The sequence below is a fragment of the Petaurus breviceps genome, unplaced genomic scaffold, assembly GCF_028583685.1.
Source record: "Petaurus breviceps papuanus isolate PSGF00001 unplaced genomic scaffold, PetGlider_PUasm1.0 91133, whole genome shotgun sequence".
Lineage (NCBI taxonomy): Eukaryota > Metazoa > Chordata > Mammalia > Diprotodontia > Petauridae > Petaurus > Petaurus breviceps.
Genome location: NW_027187419.1, coordinates 59,839,749 through 59,855,760, shown reverse-complemented (window position 1 = coordinate 59,855,760; position 16,012 = coordinate 59,839,749). Strand labels below are relative to the sequence as shown.

General features: G+C 36.4%; 1 protein-coding gene across 7 annotated transcripts in view; it reads right to left on the bottom strand.

Annotated features, from left to right (window-relative positions):
* Window positions 1–16,012, bottom strand: part of CDK8 (cyclin dependent kinase 8) — a 137,693-nt gene that overhangs the window by 53,110 nt on the left and 68,571 nt on the right. For all 7 annotated transcript variants that reach the window (XM_069080354.1, XM_069080356.1, XM_069080355.1 and 4 more), the window contains exon 3: window positions 4,282–4,392. In XM_069080354.1, the coding sequence (XP_068936455.1) occupies window positions 4,282–4,392 (111 nt within the window). The remainder of the gene's footprint in view (window positions 1–4,281; window positions 4,393–16,012) is intronic.

Sequence of the window (16,012 nt, the reverse complement as noted above, 5' to 3'; positions counted from 1 at the left end):
AACTCACTTGGTAGTTATCTCTGCTTTGTCTTTAGGAAAACATACAAGTCAGACACATCTGTGGGAAAGGGTTAGATCGATCAGGCTCTTATACTTTGTGGGGAAAAAATCAGAACATGAGAAAGAAATCTATAAAAAATTAAAATCTTGATATCTTATTCTTCTATCAGGTACTAAGAAAGTGTTGGGAGAATGAAATAATGAATAATGAAAAGACATGTCCATGAGAAGAAGCAATTTGGTCATAAAAGAAATACCTATTTGCATAAAGTATGATTAATAAGAAAAAACAAAGATACATGGTAGAAAATGTATGAAAGTATTATCTGATGTGATTAGCTTTTATGGTAACATACTATTCTATTTTCTTCTCTCTCATTTCCCAATGCATAATTGTCAATGCCATAATGCTGGGTTTAAAACTTTAATTAAAAAACAACAATACAATTTAGCTTAATTCCTGTAACTATGCTACTTTGCTTTAACAAACTTTACTTAGAACAAAGCTTTCTTCTTTTTTTTTTTTTAAGATAAGACTGAATGAAAGAAACAAGTATTCAAGCACTAAAGAATCAAATGAATCCTTCTAGCCTCTCCCTAACACCTACAAATTAAGTTTATTTTTTTAGGTTATGTGGAGTATGTAGACATATAACTACATAATCAGGACTAAAGAGTTTTTTAGAAGCAGTAATCAAAATAAAACTAAATCAAGGGTGGATTGTGGAAAAGTTACTGCCTTTCTTTGTAAGGTGCACAGAGTCATACTGTTTAATTATTCCAGACATATCAGTTGCTTTTGACCCCACATATGTCTTTGCTCCAGCAATCTATTGGTATTTAGTAGGGAGCTAACATCAAAGATAATCAATCATGAAATTAGATTTATAAAAATCTGGATATACTATTAATGTTTCCTTTGTGTAAGCCATTTTAGAATTCTCTGTTATACTGGCTATGGTTGGTTGTACAAAAAGGATTGGGGGGGGGGGTGTTAATTTTGATTCCCCTAAATTTTGCCATTTAAATGTTTCCAAAAAAAAGTTCTTGGGGAAATTTGGTGGTGCAGTGAATACAGCATTGGCCCTGGAGTCAGGAGGACCTGAGTTCAAATCGGACCTCAGACACTTGACACACTAGCTGTGTGACCTTGGGCAACTCACTTAACCCCAACTGCCTTGCCTTCCCCACTCCAAAAAATAAAAGTTCTTAGGCTGCTTAGTTAGGAAGTCAACTATTTCTTAGATGTTAAGTGATCCAAAATTGGTGGTGTGATTAAGCTAGTTAAATTCATTCAAAAACCTTGGTTGTAGTGTAATTATTTAAAGGACTACTGCTTTTCTATCTTTGAAATATATCTTTATCCAGAATTCTCACTTTTTATTTTCACTTTACATTATTAACATTTGACATTTACTATTATTTGTTCAACTGAAAATGCTTATTTAACACTATGCTTTCTGGAATTATGCATATACTTTAAATGAAAAAAAAAATCCTTGTAGAAAGTTCTATAGAGGCGGCTAGGTGGCACAGTTAATAGAACAACGGCCCTGGAGTCAGGAGGACCTAAGTTCAAATCTAGCCTCAGACACTTAACACACACACACAAAAACTAGCCATGTGACCTTGGGCAAACCACTTAACCCCAAATGCCCTTCCTTCACCCTCCAAAAAGCAAAAAAAGAAAAGAAAAAAAGTTCTATAATGCAAAATGAGATCAGAAAGCATAATATTAAATAAACTTTTTTAATGAATGACACAATTGTGTTGGGAAAGTGAATTTCAGTTATCTATGGTTGGTTGTTGTTCTTCGTTCTGAAAGAGGACTAAAATGACATCACCATGCTAAAGGCAATCTTCAATGTATCTGCCTGTGGCTGATCAGACTAATACAAGCTCAGAACGCTCTACCACAGGTCAGGTACAAATAGTCCAAGTGAACATTTGGTGTGGATTTTCCAAATCTGCACATCCCGCATTTCCTTTGAGATGTTTCAATTCTGACTTTGTTGCATCCCAGCTTCAGAGGCATCAGTGAGTGCACAATCATCTGCAAACAGAAAATCATGAGCCAACACTCCTTCCACTCTGGTCTTGGCTTGTAGCATAGGCACGGATGATGGTGGCATTATGTTTTCCTGCAAGTGGCATTTTCACTGTGTCCACTTCAGAGAAATGTATTCACTCAGGGCTGCTATTTAGATGAGATACCTGCTGAGTTCTCTTGCAATAAGAGCTGTTCGTCTTTCAGGTCTACTAGATTTTGTGTTGTCTATAAGTGTGCACACTTTCCATGTGCTGATCATGAATGGAATGGTCTTTGCAGACATTTTTGTACATATTTTTGGTGTTTCAACCACAGAGTGGGATTCCCCACTTGCCGTGATAATCAGGCCAGGATTGGGTAAGCAGATGATTTTTAGGCACCTTTTCAAGCCCCTTCCTCACACCAGGAGGTGAACAGTGTGATACTTAAAAGGCTACTCAGATACTCAGGGGGCTGCTGAATCCCACTGCTGCTTCCAGTGAGAAATGACTCTGGTCTGGGCCACCTGAGTGCAGGGTTGTGACTCCAGCTCCCAGTGTATCCACACCTGCTGCTTCATCACTTGCCTGTCAGCACAGGATTTTTTTTTTTTGCTTTTTTGAAGGGGGGCAGTTGGGGTTAAGTGATTTGCTCAAGGTCACACAGCTAGTAAAGTGTTAAATATCTGAGGCCGGATTTGAACTCAGGTCCTCCTGTCTCTAGGGCCAGTGCTCTATTCACTGTGCCACCTAGCCGCCCCTACCACAGGATTTTGAGATAGGTATAATGGTAAAATGCTATTGGCTATGTCTTCTGATTCATGTGTAAAATGGATTTAAGTGAGGCAGAGCTGCACAGAGTCTTCAGCCTCACTCTCTACTCCAGAGCCATCATAGTCCAGCAGCAGGACAGAATCAAGATGACTTGTGATGGCTCAAGATTCAGTGGATGACCTTGGTGTCTGCGATGTCTAACCAAGCTCTAAGCGTTCCACAGCGCCCCCTTCATCTGCCTTCATGGCTGTTGGAACAAATTGTTTCATCTGCCCATTCCACCAGGGGAAGTCTTCACATGCTTGGGGTAGACACCCCCTAACTCACCAAGGGATTTTAAACCTCCTGATTACCCTAAACCTAGTTTAGCCCATCTACCAAAACAGTTTACTGGGATGTGGCCACTGCACATGCTACAGCTTCTTGAGGCACAGGTGAGAGTTCGGTAGAGCAGGCAGACACCTGAAGGTAGAAAGCAGCCCTGAAAAAGGCTCGGCAGTCATCACATCAGAGGTACCAGTCCTCCCTGAACACACCCTATACACCTATACATATCTATAATCAATAACTAAATTACATAGTCAACCAAGGCATGATATGAAGGAGACTTTAAGTTCTTATGAAATGACCCTAATATTTAATTTAAACAAAACCACTCTGACTAGCTTTTCTCCATTCTGCCTCTAGTCTCTTGTATTTAAAAAGTCAGGACTGAGGGGCGGCCAGGTGACTCAGCGAGTAAGAGCACCGGCTCCAGTGTCAGGATGACCTGGGGATCAAATCCGGGCTCAGATACTTAGCACCACACCCAGAAATAACTGGCCATGTAACCTTGAGCAAGTTACTTAAACCCGATTGCTAAAAAAAAAAAAATTCAGGACTGAGAGGAATTTGTAATTGGTATACATCACTTTGCTTTATACCTCCTCTACCCAAATCACAGTCTAAACTTGCCTACAGTGCTTGTTCATACAGCTCTGGACAAGGCATGAAATCTTCCTCCTCCTAATCTTCTGCCCAATTCTCAAAATAAGTGTGTATGTGTATGTATATGCATATATATGTATATACATAGATACACATACCTACTTTTAATACGGCATTTTGTGAAATTATTTTTCGTTATTGAGCTAAGTATATATTCTTCCAGAGAGATCACATTTTAAGGCTATAGTAGATGACTAAGTCATTCTAGAACACAATTTTATCATAAACATATAACATAGTGAATATCCATAAAATAATTTATGTTTGCACTTGCACATATATTGAATCCTTTTTCTATAATTTGCTCTTCTACAGACAAATGATAGTGGCACAAGGAACTATGCAAAGCAAAAACACCATGAAAGAGAACAATTTACATCCACATCCTATTAGTTTATTTCTGTTTAATAAGTGGATATCAAAGTCTAAATATGGTTTTAGAGTTATTAGGCAAAACCTAAAGTCAAATAAATATAAGTGTAAATGCCTTACCCAGAGGTCATGCTCAGCATAGTCAAACAGAAGCCACACTTTCCTGTCAGCATGAGACAAAAACACCTTTTGAAGAGAAATGACATTTGGATGCTTAAGCTCTCGAAGTAGCTGAAAAGCAAAGGAAAAACATTAAAGAAATCTTAACACAAAAAAAAAGAACAGTCAAAAATATCCTTTCTGCCTTTAAATTGGCACAAGTCCTCTGTTTTCTTAGTCAATCCACTACATAAAACTTGAAACTTAATTTGGGTTTCAAAGTAAACAAGAGAAAAGGATAATGAAGAAACAAATTACTAAAGTTTTTACTTAAAATTTTGCATGTGTTTTCCACAATATTATTAAATACAAAAATTTATACACAGAGATGAGAACATATTTTACATTTTCACAGATTACCTTACTTGTGGCTTTTCATGTCTATAATTTATCCCTACTTAATTTAAATCTTAAATGTACTCAAATAAGGCAAAATGAGTTAGCACACCCAAGAGGTCATTACTCCTCCTCCTCCCTGAACAAACTCCAACGTTAGCACCACCTAATAGATTTTAACTAATATATTTTGTTTTTATACCACCTTCATTCTCCACGCTGTATCTCTTACATTTTTCCTCAGAAAGCCATTATTTATATCAAAGAATTTTTTAAAAGGGAAACAAATAAAAAACCACCAAAACCAATCAACATATATTTTAAAAATCTGATATTTTATGCAATGTTCCACACCCATCAACTTTACTTTCTGTAAACCAGCGGTGAAGGTGTTTACTTGTACCACTGCTCTGAGGCCAATTTTAGTCTGCCATAAATTAGGCTTAAATCAACATCTTACCCCTTATTTCATAGGAAAATCAAAATGGATACATGATCTGAATATTAAAGATCATACCATAACAAAGTTAGAAGAGAAGCAGATCTTTAACCTTTCACAGCTTTTGAGTAGAAGATGAATTTTTAGCCAAACAAGGGATAAAAGCAATTTAAAAAGATAAAATTAGATTATCTATCATATATTAAAAATTGAAAGGGATAGGGGAAGGAGTCAAATGAGAGGAAAAATCTTCTTTGAAATGAAGATTTCTCAGATGAAGGTTTGGTATCCAAAATATAAACAGCTAACAGTAAGATATAAGAAAAATATAAAACAAAAAGTCATTCCCCAGTCAATAAGCATTTATTATACACTCAGTGTGTACCATGCTAGGGTAGCTATATGACTCAGTGGATAAAGTGCTGGGTCTGAAGTCAAAAAGACGAGTTCAAATCCAGCCTTAGACATTTACTAGCTCTGTAACTTTGGGCAAGTTACTGAACCTCCCTTTGCTTACTAAGCAGAAAGGTAGCTCAGTAGATAAAAACTCAGGGCCTGGAATGGGGAAGACCAGAGTTCAAATGTGCTCAGACACTTAGCTATGGGACCCTCGGCAGGTCACTTAACCTAGGTTTGCCTTAATCCACTGGAGAAGGAAATGGCAAATCATTTAAAATAACTAGAGGAATAATCAGTGCTTATGCCTGGACCCTGTTGCCCTTAGGGCCAACAATTTCCTTTCTTTTTAAACAAGATGTTATCCAACTCCCAACATTCTTTCACAGAAAACAGCCTCCCCAAATTTTAAATTAAAAAATAGTGTTGTAATGTGCTATTGTTTAGAACACTGGAAAGTCTATTGGAAGATTCAGCAAAGAGTTTTGAGAACCTTCTTCTTACAAGAAATAAGCAATTAAATCTTTTAGATATCACAAGCTACTTTTGTTCTGATGTGAATGTTAGCCTCTCCAATTAAGCATTAATAGGAAAATAAAAGAAAACTGCAGCTGTTTTTATACATCTTCATTTAAAAACATGACAAAAAAATGCAAGGAAAGCTGGAGAATAGTCTGATAGAAATTAGGTCCATACTAACATCTTATACCATTTACCTCAGAAAGGTCTAAATGGTTATATATCATTAAACAATGAGAAGATAAGGGAAGGTGATTTTTTTTCTCATCTATGGCTAGTGGTCGGATTCTTTACTAAATAAGAGAAGTAACAACAACAAGAACAACAAAAAAGGCTACTATTCAAATATATGATGGAATATATGATGTATATGTGATGGAATTCTCACTGTGATGGAGGAGGGAGGGAAGAAAACAAGCATTAAGTGCCTACAATGTACCATGTACCATGTTAAGGGCTTCATAAAGATTATCACATTTGTCAATTATATAGTGCTTTAAGGCCTACAAAGTACTTTACAACTGTATCTTTTTTATCCTCCCAACAATCCTGGGAAGTAGGTCCTATTATTATCCCCATTTTACAAATGAGGTAACTGAGGCAAAAAGAGGTTAAGTGACTTGCCCAGGGTTATACAGTTAGCAAGTGTCTGAGGCTGGATTTGAATTCAGGTTTTCCTAATTCCAAATCCAGAGTTCTATTGGTATTTAGTTGCTTACATATTTGATGTTTATACTATATGTCTTTGTGGTAGATAATAAAATAGAAAATGATCCAAACCTAGAGAAGAGCTTAATAGTAAGAAACAACAAAAATAATGACTATAAAGAAGCACAAAAAGACTTACATGAATTGAAGTAAAGTAAAACAAGCAGAGTCAAGGGGATGGAGGTGGGATGGGGATGTCTAGATCTAGATCTATAGACATGTCTATATAATTATTTTGCATCCATTGATCTATATTTTATATCTATATTTATAGGTATAAATCAATAGATAAAATAACCAGAAGAGATATAAGAATATCCTTTCCTCTGCTCCTCTGCAAAGATTAGATGTCTGTGGGTAAGGAAAATTTAACAGCAATTTTTTCCCCAATGTATTGACTGGTTTTGCTGATTATTTCTTCTTTCTTCTTCTTCTTCCTTTTAGAGTATTTGCTTTAAGGGATATCTCCCTGGGAATAGAAAAGGGAAGGGATGGGGGCAGCTAGGTGGCTCAGTAAATAGAGCATTGGCCCTAGAGTCAGGATGACCTGAGTTCAAATCCAGCCTCAGACACTTAACACAAAAACTAGCCTTGTAACCTTGGGCAAGTCACTGAAACCCAATTGCCCTGCAAAAAGAGAAAAAAAGAAAAAAAAGGGAAGGGATACAGGGGGAAGAGTAGGTGATGTAAAAGTTACAGTCTACAAGGACTCATGACTTTCTCTATGTAGATTTGCCATTAAAAACAGTTCTTCAGGATGGATTCCTCCTACCTGCATCCACTATTAACTGCTGTCACAGTGATCAGAAGATCATAAAATGTTAGGCAAAAAAAAGGACTGTTTATAGAGATCATACAGGTCAATCCCCTCATATTAACAGATGAGGACCCCAATTGCCCTGCCTTCCCCCTCCAAAAAAAAAAAAATGAGTTAAGTGAAGACGAAAAGATAAAGTGATTTACCTATGGTCATAGTTAGCTACTGATAAAACTAGAATTGAAACTCATTTTCTGACTCAAGACATACAACTCTTTATAATGAGTCAAATGGCAGGAGCACTAGCTTTTTTTTTTTACCTTTTAAAAAATTTTGTTTGTTTATTTTTAATTTATGGAATAAAACAAGCATTTCCATAACACAGTATAAGAAAAGATGATTGTACATGAAACTGCAAATGCATTTTATGTAAGTTGCTGTTCCTTTTAAATAATAAAGTTATCATGTAAATTTCTTTTTTCCTCCCTTCCCCCATCCTAGAGAAGGCTACCATTAGACACAAATATATATATATAAAATCATTCTATACATACTTATATTTATCAGTTATTTCTCTGGATGCAGATAGAATCTTCCTCCATATGTCCTTTATAGTTAGTTCATGTGAGTATCTGACAGTCAAAATGACTTATTCTCAAAAAGTTGCCCTTAAAACAATATTGCTGTTTCTGTATACAATGTTTTCTTGGTTCTGCTCATTTTGCTTACTCTTAGCTAATAACCTCTCCCTAAATACCTATTTTCAGGTAAAATATCAAGCTACTTTTCACTGAGGGCCCCATTCCTTGATCAGTGGAGCACAAAATGAAAACCTGGACAAAGACTCTTGCTCTGGGCCTCTCACTACTTTCTTCTATCTCCTACCTGATGAGCCAGACCTTTTCCTCAAGCTCCTCTTGGCTGAAAACTTCAACTCTCATTTTAGTGGGGAAATCAAGGCCATTCATTATGGATGTCTTATTCTCTTCCACTCCATACCTTAGAATGCCTACACATGTTTACACATCCTATCTTCCCTTTGCTCCAGTGTCTGAGGAAGAGGCGGCCCCTTTCCAGGTCAAAACTAATTTCTATTTTTGCCCCTGACATTATCCCTTCTCTATTTTAGTGTAAAAAAGAAACTAGGAAGCCTCTCTGGGCAAAGAAACAAGCCTTTATTAAATGAAACAAAGGTGGGGCCTACAATTTGCCCAGTACATATAGAGACCCTAAGATACAGAATTCAGTTATTTATATATAGGTCTCTTGATTCATGTATAGTGCAACAAAGTCCTCTAGAAGCTGATTCATGCAAGATTGCATTTTGCAGATCACTATGTCCTACTTTCTTACTTACATTTTAATATAAAGATTAATATACAGGCATGATTATCATGGCCACATACCTAAGATACATACTTTATAATGATTTAGTTACATTTCTAAGGTTAAATAACACAGGAATTTCCTTGGGACTATATCACAGTTTGGTTATACACAGGTTTTTTACTCAGGACTATGTTTTTATTATAAATCACACAGTTGTTTCTTAACGATTATAGTTGATAAAAAGATTAGCAAGGCAACACAGAGCAAAGCACTCAAGGCGCTGATTATTGATCTTTCTCCTTGTAATTTCCCCCTTCGATCATTTTCTCAATTTCCTGAGAATTGTATCAATTACCCAGTGAGAATAGCACTTAGTTCTATAGAGGGCCATCCTTGATAGGTGACACAAAACCAGAGGGGGCAATACCTTACCAAGGTGCAAAATTACAGAAAGTTTCCTTCTGGAACAATGAACGGGAGGCTTATAGCTCAGGTGGCTCTGGATAGGGGTGTTTCAGGATGAGTTGAGGGATGAAAAGGCAAGAGATGCTGCAACATGAGGATTAGTAGGAAGATTGGGGAGGATCTGGGTAGTCAGGAAAAGGGTCTCCACCAGGATACACATGGTCAATTGAAAGGAAAAAGATCAATAACCAATGCCTTGATCAGAAAGTTCACTTACTATTTGAGAAGAAAAATTACTAATTAATTCTAATAAACCTATGGCTTAGGTAGCTAGTCAAGCAAAATAGATGAAAGGTTCAGTTTCCTCAGACATCCTACAACCACAATAAAACAAAGAGTTGACTATTGCGATCACAAAGCACCTGAGAAGGTAAGAAAAGAGTAAACAATTATTTTTAAAAGGTTTATAGCTGGGGCAGCTAGGTGGTGTAGCAGATAGAGCACCTGCCCTGGAGTCACGAGGACCTGAGCTCAAATGAGGCCTCAGACACTTTTGACACTTAGTAGCTGTCTGACCCTGGGCAAGTGGCTTCACTCCACTTGCCTCACAAAAAAGTTATAGCTTAAGTAACTAACCTAAGTGGTTCTAAGTAGAAAAAAATAACTATTTCTAACATATTTATGGCTTAACAACTAACCTAAAAAGTTTCTTAATGTACAAAGTGTGATATCACCAAGAATTAAGAAGAGAAAAATAAATTCACCAGCTATTTCTTTTAACTGATTTATGGTTTAAGTAGCTGGTTAAAGAATAAAATAGAAGTATTAACGAGAACTAAACAAGGACCTCTGTGAGATTCTCCTGGCTGCTTATGCTTCTCTGTCAGATCAGCTTTGGTTTGCTCTTGAACTTGTGGCTGCCTGAATTTATCACACATAGCAATTAACAAGGGAAGAGCCCCGTTGTTTATTTGTTTAAGAAAAAAACTATTAAATAATATCTTAAGTTGTTGACAGCCTAAACTGAACCACTAACTACAGTAATTGCAGTGCAGCCAAGATGGTCTATAATGCTCCTTACTCTTTTGAATCTCTCCTTTATGTAGAATTGCAACTGCATTTGAAGCCATATTACTGGCTATTCCTATAGCTTAGTGTTTGCTAAACCTGTCTCCTTGCTACACCTCTAAACTATAACAAAGAGAGTCCTAACTAAATCCCTAATCTAAACCCTACTTGCTGCAGTGACAAAGATACTAACTGACTAACCTGTTGGTAACTACAGGTAAGACCATGCAGCTTACAGTACCTTGTAAGTATGGCCCTACCAGCTTATTTCATGAGTTAAAGACTAACCCATTCTCACTGTTTATGTGTGGTGTACCCCACACAAACTCAAGCTTACTTCCCTATGTCTGTCCCTTATACAAACCAGTCAGATCTCTTTCCCATCAGGATTTACTCAGGAATCCTAATCTAAATTCTCATCTAAGATCTAAAAATCTGGTACCTGTCAAATAAAGAAGAAAGACAAACTAAGAGTGAAACATTCTATTATTTTCTCTTTTTGCAAATGTAGTTTCTAATCAATTTTATATCTTAATTTCTATCCTGTAAGATTTCCTTTTCTCTTTTGAAAGTCAAAAGAAAAGGCGTAAGTACATTATAGACCAAAATACAAACTTTTATAATCATAGTTTTAGAATCTCAGATCACAATTTTAATTTAAAATTATTTATTATCTTTTATCTCTGCAACCTCCAATGTGGCCAACGTTGGGGGTGGGGCGGAGAGAAAAGAGAGACGTCTTCTATGAAGATTTTTTTGGAAAATTTATTTTTTTATAGCCTGTTTCTTTTTGGTTAGTCAGGCCAAAAGAAAGGGCATAAAGGAAACATGGTACAAACAGACACTTACACAAACAGGCCTTATAAGGATTAACAGACATGTTCTATTCTTAATTTCTGAAAAGAGAAAAGTTATAAAAATTACAAATGCCTGGTTTCTGATGCTACAAAATCTTTCTCCACACACTTCTAACTTTTTCTATAAGTGGAAACCAGAGAGAGATTAAGATGAAAAATTCAGCAAGAGAAACAGAAAAGAAAAACAGGGTCCTCCTAAGGTTGAAGGCTTGCCTGAGCCCAGAAAAAAAGGAATCTAAAAAGAGGAGTCCAGGTCCAGGGTCAGTCCCTGAAGCATTCACCTGAGGGTCCTGGGAGCCAGAGTCCAATTCATGGTTTGATCCATCCCATCTGTGGACACCAGTCTGTGAAAAAGAAAATGGGAAACCTCTCTAGGCAAAGAAACCATCTTTTATTTAAAATAAAATAAAAAAAAGTGGGGTCTCAAACTGTACTGGGCAGACTGTGGACCCCACCTTTGTTTCTCTTAATAAAGGTCGGTTTCTTTGCCCAGAGATGCTTCCCAGTTTCTTTTTTAACATTAGGAAATAGTCCCAGCACAACAGTTAATAGAGCATTAGGTATAATACATCATGAAGAATGGTTCAAATTCTACCTCAGACACTGACCAGCAATGTATCCCTGGCAAGTCATTAACCCTGTCTCAGCTTGCTTCCTCTTTTACTGTAATACTGGTAATAGTACCCTATGATTTGTTGTAAGGATCAAATGCAATCACGTATGTAAAGCACTCTGCAAATCTTAAAAATACATACATATATATTATATATATATACATATATTTATGGTTCTTATTTATTCTTTGCATCTTTTTTTTTAAAGCAATCGGGGTTAAGTAACTTGCTCAAGGTTACATGGCCAGTTATTTCTAGGTGTGGTGCTAAGTATCTGAGCCCAGATTTGATCCCCAGATCATCCCAACACTGGAGCCAGTGCTCTTACTTGCTGAGCCACCTGGCCACCCCTAAGCAATTGGGGTTAAGTAACTTGATCAAGGTTACACAGCCAGGTGTTTCTGGGTGGGTGCTAAATGTCTGAGCCCGGGATTCGATCCCCAGGTCATCCCGACACTGGAGCTGGTGCTCTTACTCGCTGTGCTACCTGGCCACCCCCATTCTTTGCATCTTTTATGTTTGATGGAACTCTGATAAACTGTTTAGATAGTTATGGGGAAAAATTGGTATATTGCCATCATTCTTTGAGTTTAAGTAGTATTTGGTGAACTATTATGAAGGCAGACAAAGTGATTTTTGTAACTGAATGAAAGTAATGAGATACAGGCCAATTTCCTGTAGTAATATTGAGACAATTCTAGTAGCAGAAAAGGTGACCAGGACAATAGGTAATTCTTCCTGTTAGCACATTTAAAAAAAATTTCTTCCTTAGGCTGCTTGTAGGTTTTTTATTACATGTAATTTGGAGCACATGAGGTATCATTATGGCAAGAACTGTTTATAATGTTAAATCTTTGTGGATCAATGTTATTTTCAGGTGATTATGGGCAATAATATTCTCTGTGACAAGGCTTGAACAGTTTTTTCTCAAAGATATTTTAAGGTAGTATGGAGACTGTCTGTTAGTTTATGAAGACTAGAAAGTCTCTAGTGTATAATTTTGGCCATTTGATAATGTTTTCATAGGTATTAGGTGAGTGCTAAATTTCTGCAACCTTCTCATATACTACACAGTTTCTACTGTATCTTTGCAAAGTCTGCGTTGTAATTAAGTTCAAATTCATTAAGAATAACCTTTCTGTAGTTTCAGTAGCAATTATTTAATTCTATATAGCTATTTAGAACCCTCTATTTCAATAAACAAATCTGCTTTACTTAGTCCTTTTTTTGTTCTTAAATGGTCCTGGAGAAATTTCTTATCCTGCTACTGTACAATTAAATACAACATTCTATGGACTATTTTGCAGAAGTGGATAAAATGACAGCTATTTATAGTTGAAAAAAATTATTAGGATATGTGTTCACTCTCTGGAGGCTGAGTGAAAACATACTTAGTACCTACAGGATATTGCCTAAGAGTAATGAGTCATTGTACAAGGTTCTGATTGGATATTCTCCAATGTGGCCATTTTTACTATCACAAAACTAACTGATAACAAACTGACATGTAGGTGTTAATTATGCTAAATGTACTCTTACCATTAACATAAAAGGTACCAGTCATTCTCTTAAGACACCTAGCCTCATGTTTCTATGATAGCCTTATGTTCAATGCATCTTGCCTGAAGATGACCAATCTATATATCTTCTTTATCTGTGGGTTCTGTTTGACTTTAAGATTCAAGCTCAAAGCTTTCAGTGTCTATTCTTTGTTGGCACACCTTAAAGAATTTTATAAAAAGTTTCCATGTTATGAAATAGCTGTTCGGTGAGCTTTCCAGTGGAGTCATATTACTTGATATATGCTATAATTAATGTATATCAAGTGACTAACAGGATGTTTTGGTACTACTTCCTATCTGATTTAGAAGTAAAAATAAGAGATTAAGGCTTGGAAAAACAATAGAGAACTTTAACTTACTTAAAAGATGCCATGTTATATTTTAAATATTCTTAACATTATTGAGTTGGTAGGATGGCTAAAATAATAAACAATTCTCCATATAAACATCAAATACTTTGAGTTTTTATATATTTTCAGTATATGAATAATCATAAGTGTGGGACAGTATCAAAGATTTTGTAATAATCAACAGAAATCTATACTACTGTACTTTCAAGCAGTTTGTTCAATAATAATCAAATTGACAATATACAGCTGAGATTTTTTGGCATAATCTTTTTTACCGATTAGAGACTGTTTTGCTGTAAGTTTTATAAATATTTTTTAGTGATACAAGCTTAGTATTGTTGGTTGTTGTCCTTCATTCTCAAAGAGGAACAAAATGACATCACTATGCTAAAGTCAAGTTTCTTTTTTTTTTAAGCAGTCAGGGTTAAGTAACTTGCTCAAGGTTACACAGCCAGTTATTTCTGGGTGTGGTGCTAAGTATCTGAGCCCAGATTTGATCCCCAGGTCATCCCAACACTGGAGCCAGTGATCTTACTCGCTGAGCCACCTGGCCGCCCCTTAAAGTCAAGTTTCAATGTGTCTGACTGTGGCTGGTCAGACTAATATGAGCTCGAAATGCGCTACCACAGGTAGGGCACAAAGAGTCTGTGTGAACATTCAGGGTGGACACTCTACATTTGCGCATCCCGAATTACCTTTGAGCTGTTTCTGTTCTGCTTTGCTCATAGAGCACAGCACTTTCTCTGATGTGTGACATCAGAGTAACCTTTAGTTAATGTTACCAATCTAAAGTAGATCACTAATATAAAATATTATAATATATATATATATATAATACATCACTAATATAAAATAATCATAATCTATTTGTATTATTTTGGATACCAAATAAAACTGTTTTGGAAAAACCTTGTAAAAAACATCTAGGGTTTCAGCTAATTTGTCAACATAATAAATGTCCTCTAGTTATGCAACATTTGATAGAATTTCCTTCCTGTCTTGAAGATTAAAATATTCCCTTTTCAGACAATCTTATCGATTTGATACCAATCTGATAAGTTATCTGCTATTTGTGTGAGGCATTGATACTAATAAACAATGTGTCACAGACAACTCTCATGCTGAGCAGTCCTGTACCAGTCTCCCATTCACACAATCAATTCCACAGTTCTTGAGAGTGAACTTGTATCACTTCTGACCACGATATGAGCACCTGCCCTGTGTGAGTTCTCCATAAAACAGTCTTTTTGGCAAGTGTACATTTTGCATTGGAATGTGGCCAGTCCATCAGAGCTGTGCTCTCTGAAGCAGAGTTTGAATGCTTGACAGTTTAGTTCAAGAAAGCACCTCAGTGCCTGGTACCTTATCCTGCCAGGTGATCTTCAGAATCTTCCTAAAACAATCCAAATGGAAGCTATTCCATTTCCTGGCATGGCGCTAATAGACTGTCCAGGTTTTTCAAGCAGACATTGAGGCCAGCACAATGGCTCTGTAGACCTTCAGCTTGGTAGTCAGTCTAATAACTCTTCTCTCCCATACTTTCCTTCAGAGCCTCTCCCTCTCCCGCTTTGTTTCAGTTATTCCATTGTGCCAGCTCCTCCCACAATGGGCTCCATGTGACTCAGGCTATATCACAGCTACATGCTGGGCCAGAGTTCAAAGCAGGTCACATAGGTCTATTAATGGGAGGGGAAGAACGTCCTATTCCATTAACATTACAGTTGCTGACTAAGATAATATAGAATTCCTGATGTGCTGTTGTTTTCTGGTTTCATTTTCACATTTTTGTTGTTTTTGTTGCCTTTAAGTGGAAAATATAGCATTCAAGTTTTCTACTGCACGTACAAACTAAGTACTAATACAATCTTAGATGGCTCAAATCATAGTGATGTTTGAATTCTTAGGGGTATTTCTTTATAGCTACATCTCTCTTCTTATAGTTCTTACTTTTGGCAAGAGTTAACACATATATGGTTGTGTATAGGTCCTGAAATAGTTTTGATTTTCTGTCAAATCCAGGAAAATGGATCCATTCATGATGCTGTTTTTTTGTTTGTTTTTTTAATTATCCTGTTTCAGTATAATTTCTCTGCTACTTGGGTTTACACATTTAGACTCAAAAAGACCTTCTTAGAATTCAAATCTAAGTATGACTAAGTATTGTCTCTTTTTCAAAATCATTTCAGGTATCAGTGTGGTTATTCTCATGTGTTTCATGTATTTCACGTTTTCAGTATTTGAGGGTTTCTCCCAGGCCTTCACAGCTACCACAGCAGTTTCAGGGCACACACTTTGCACATCACTGGCTGCCATTCCTTTACTTTTGTCATTGTCCCACTCCCTGATGGCAAG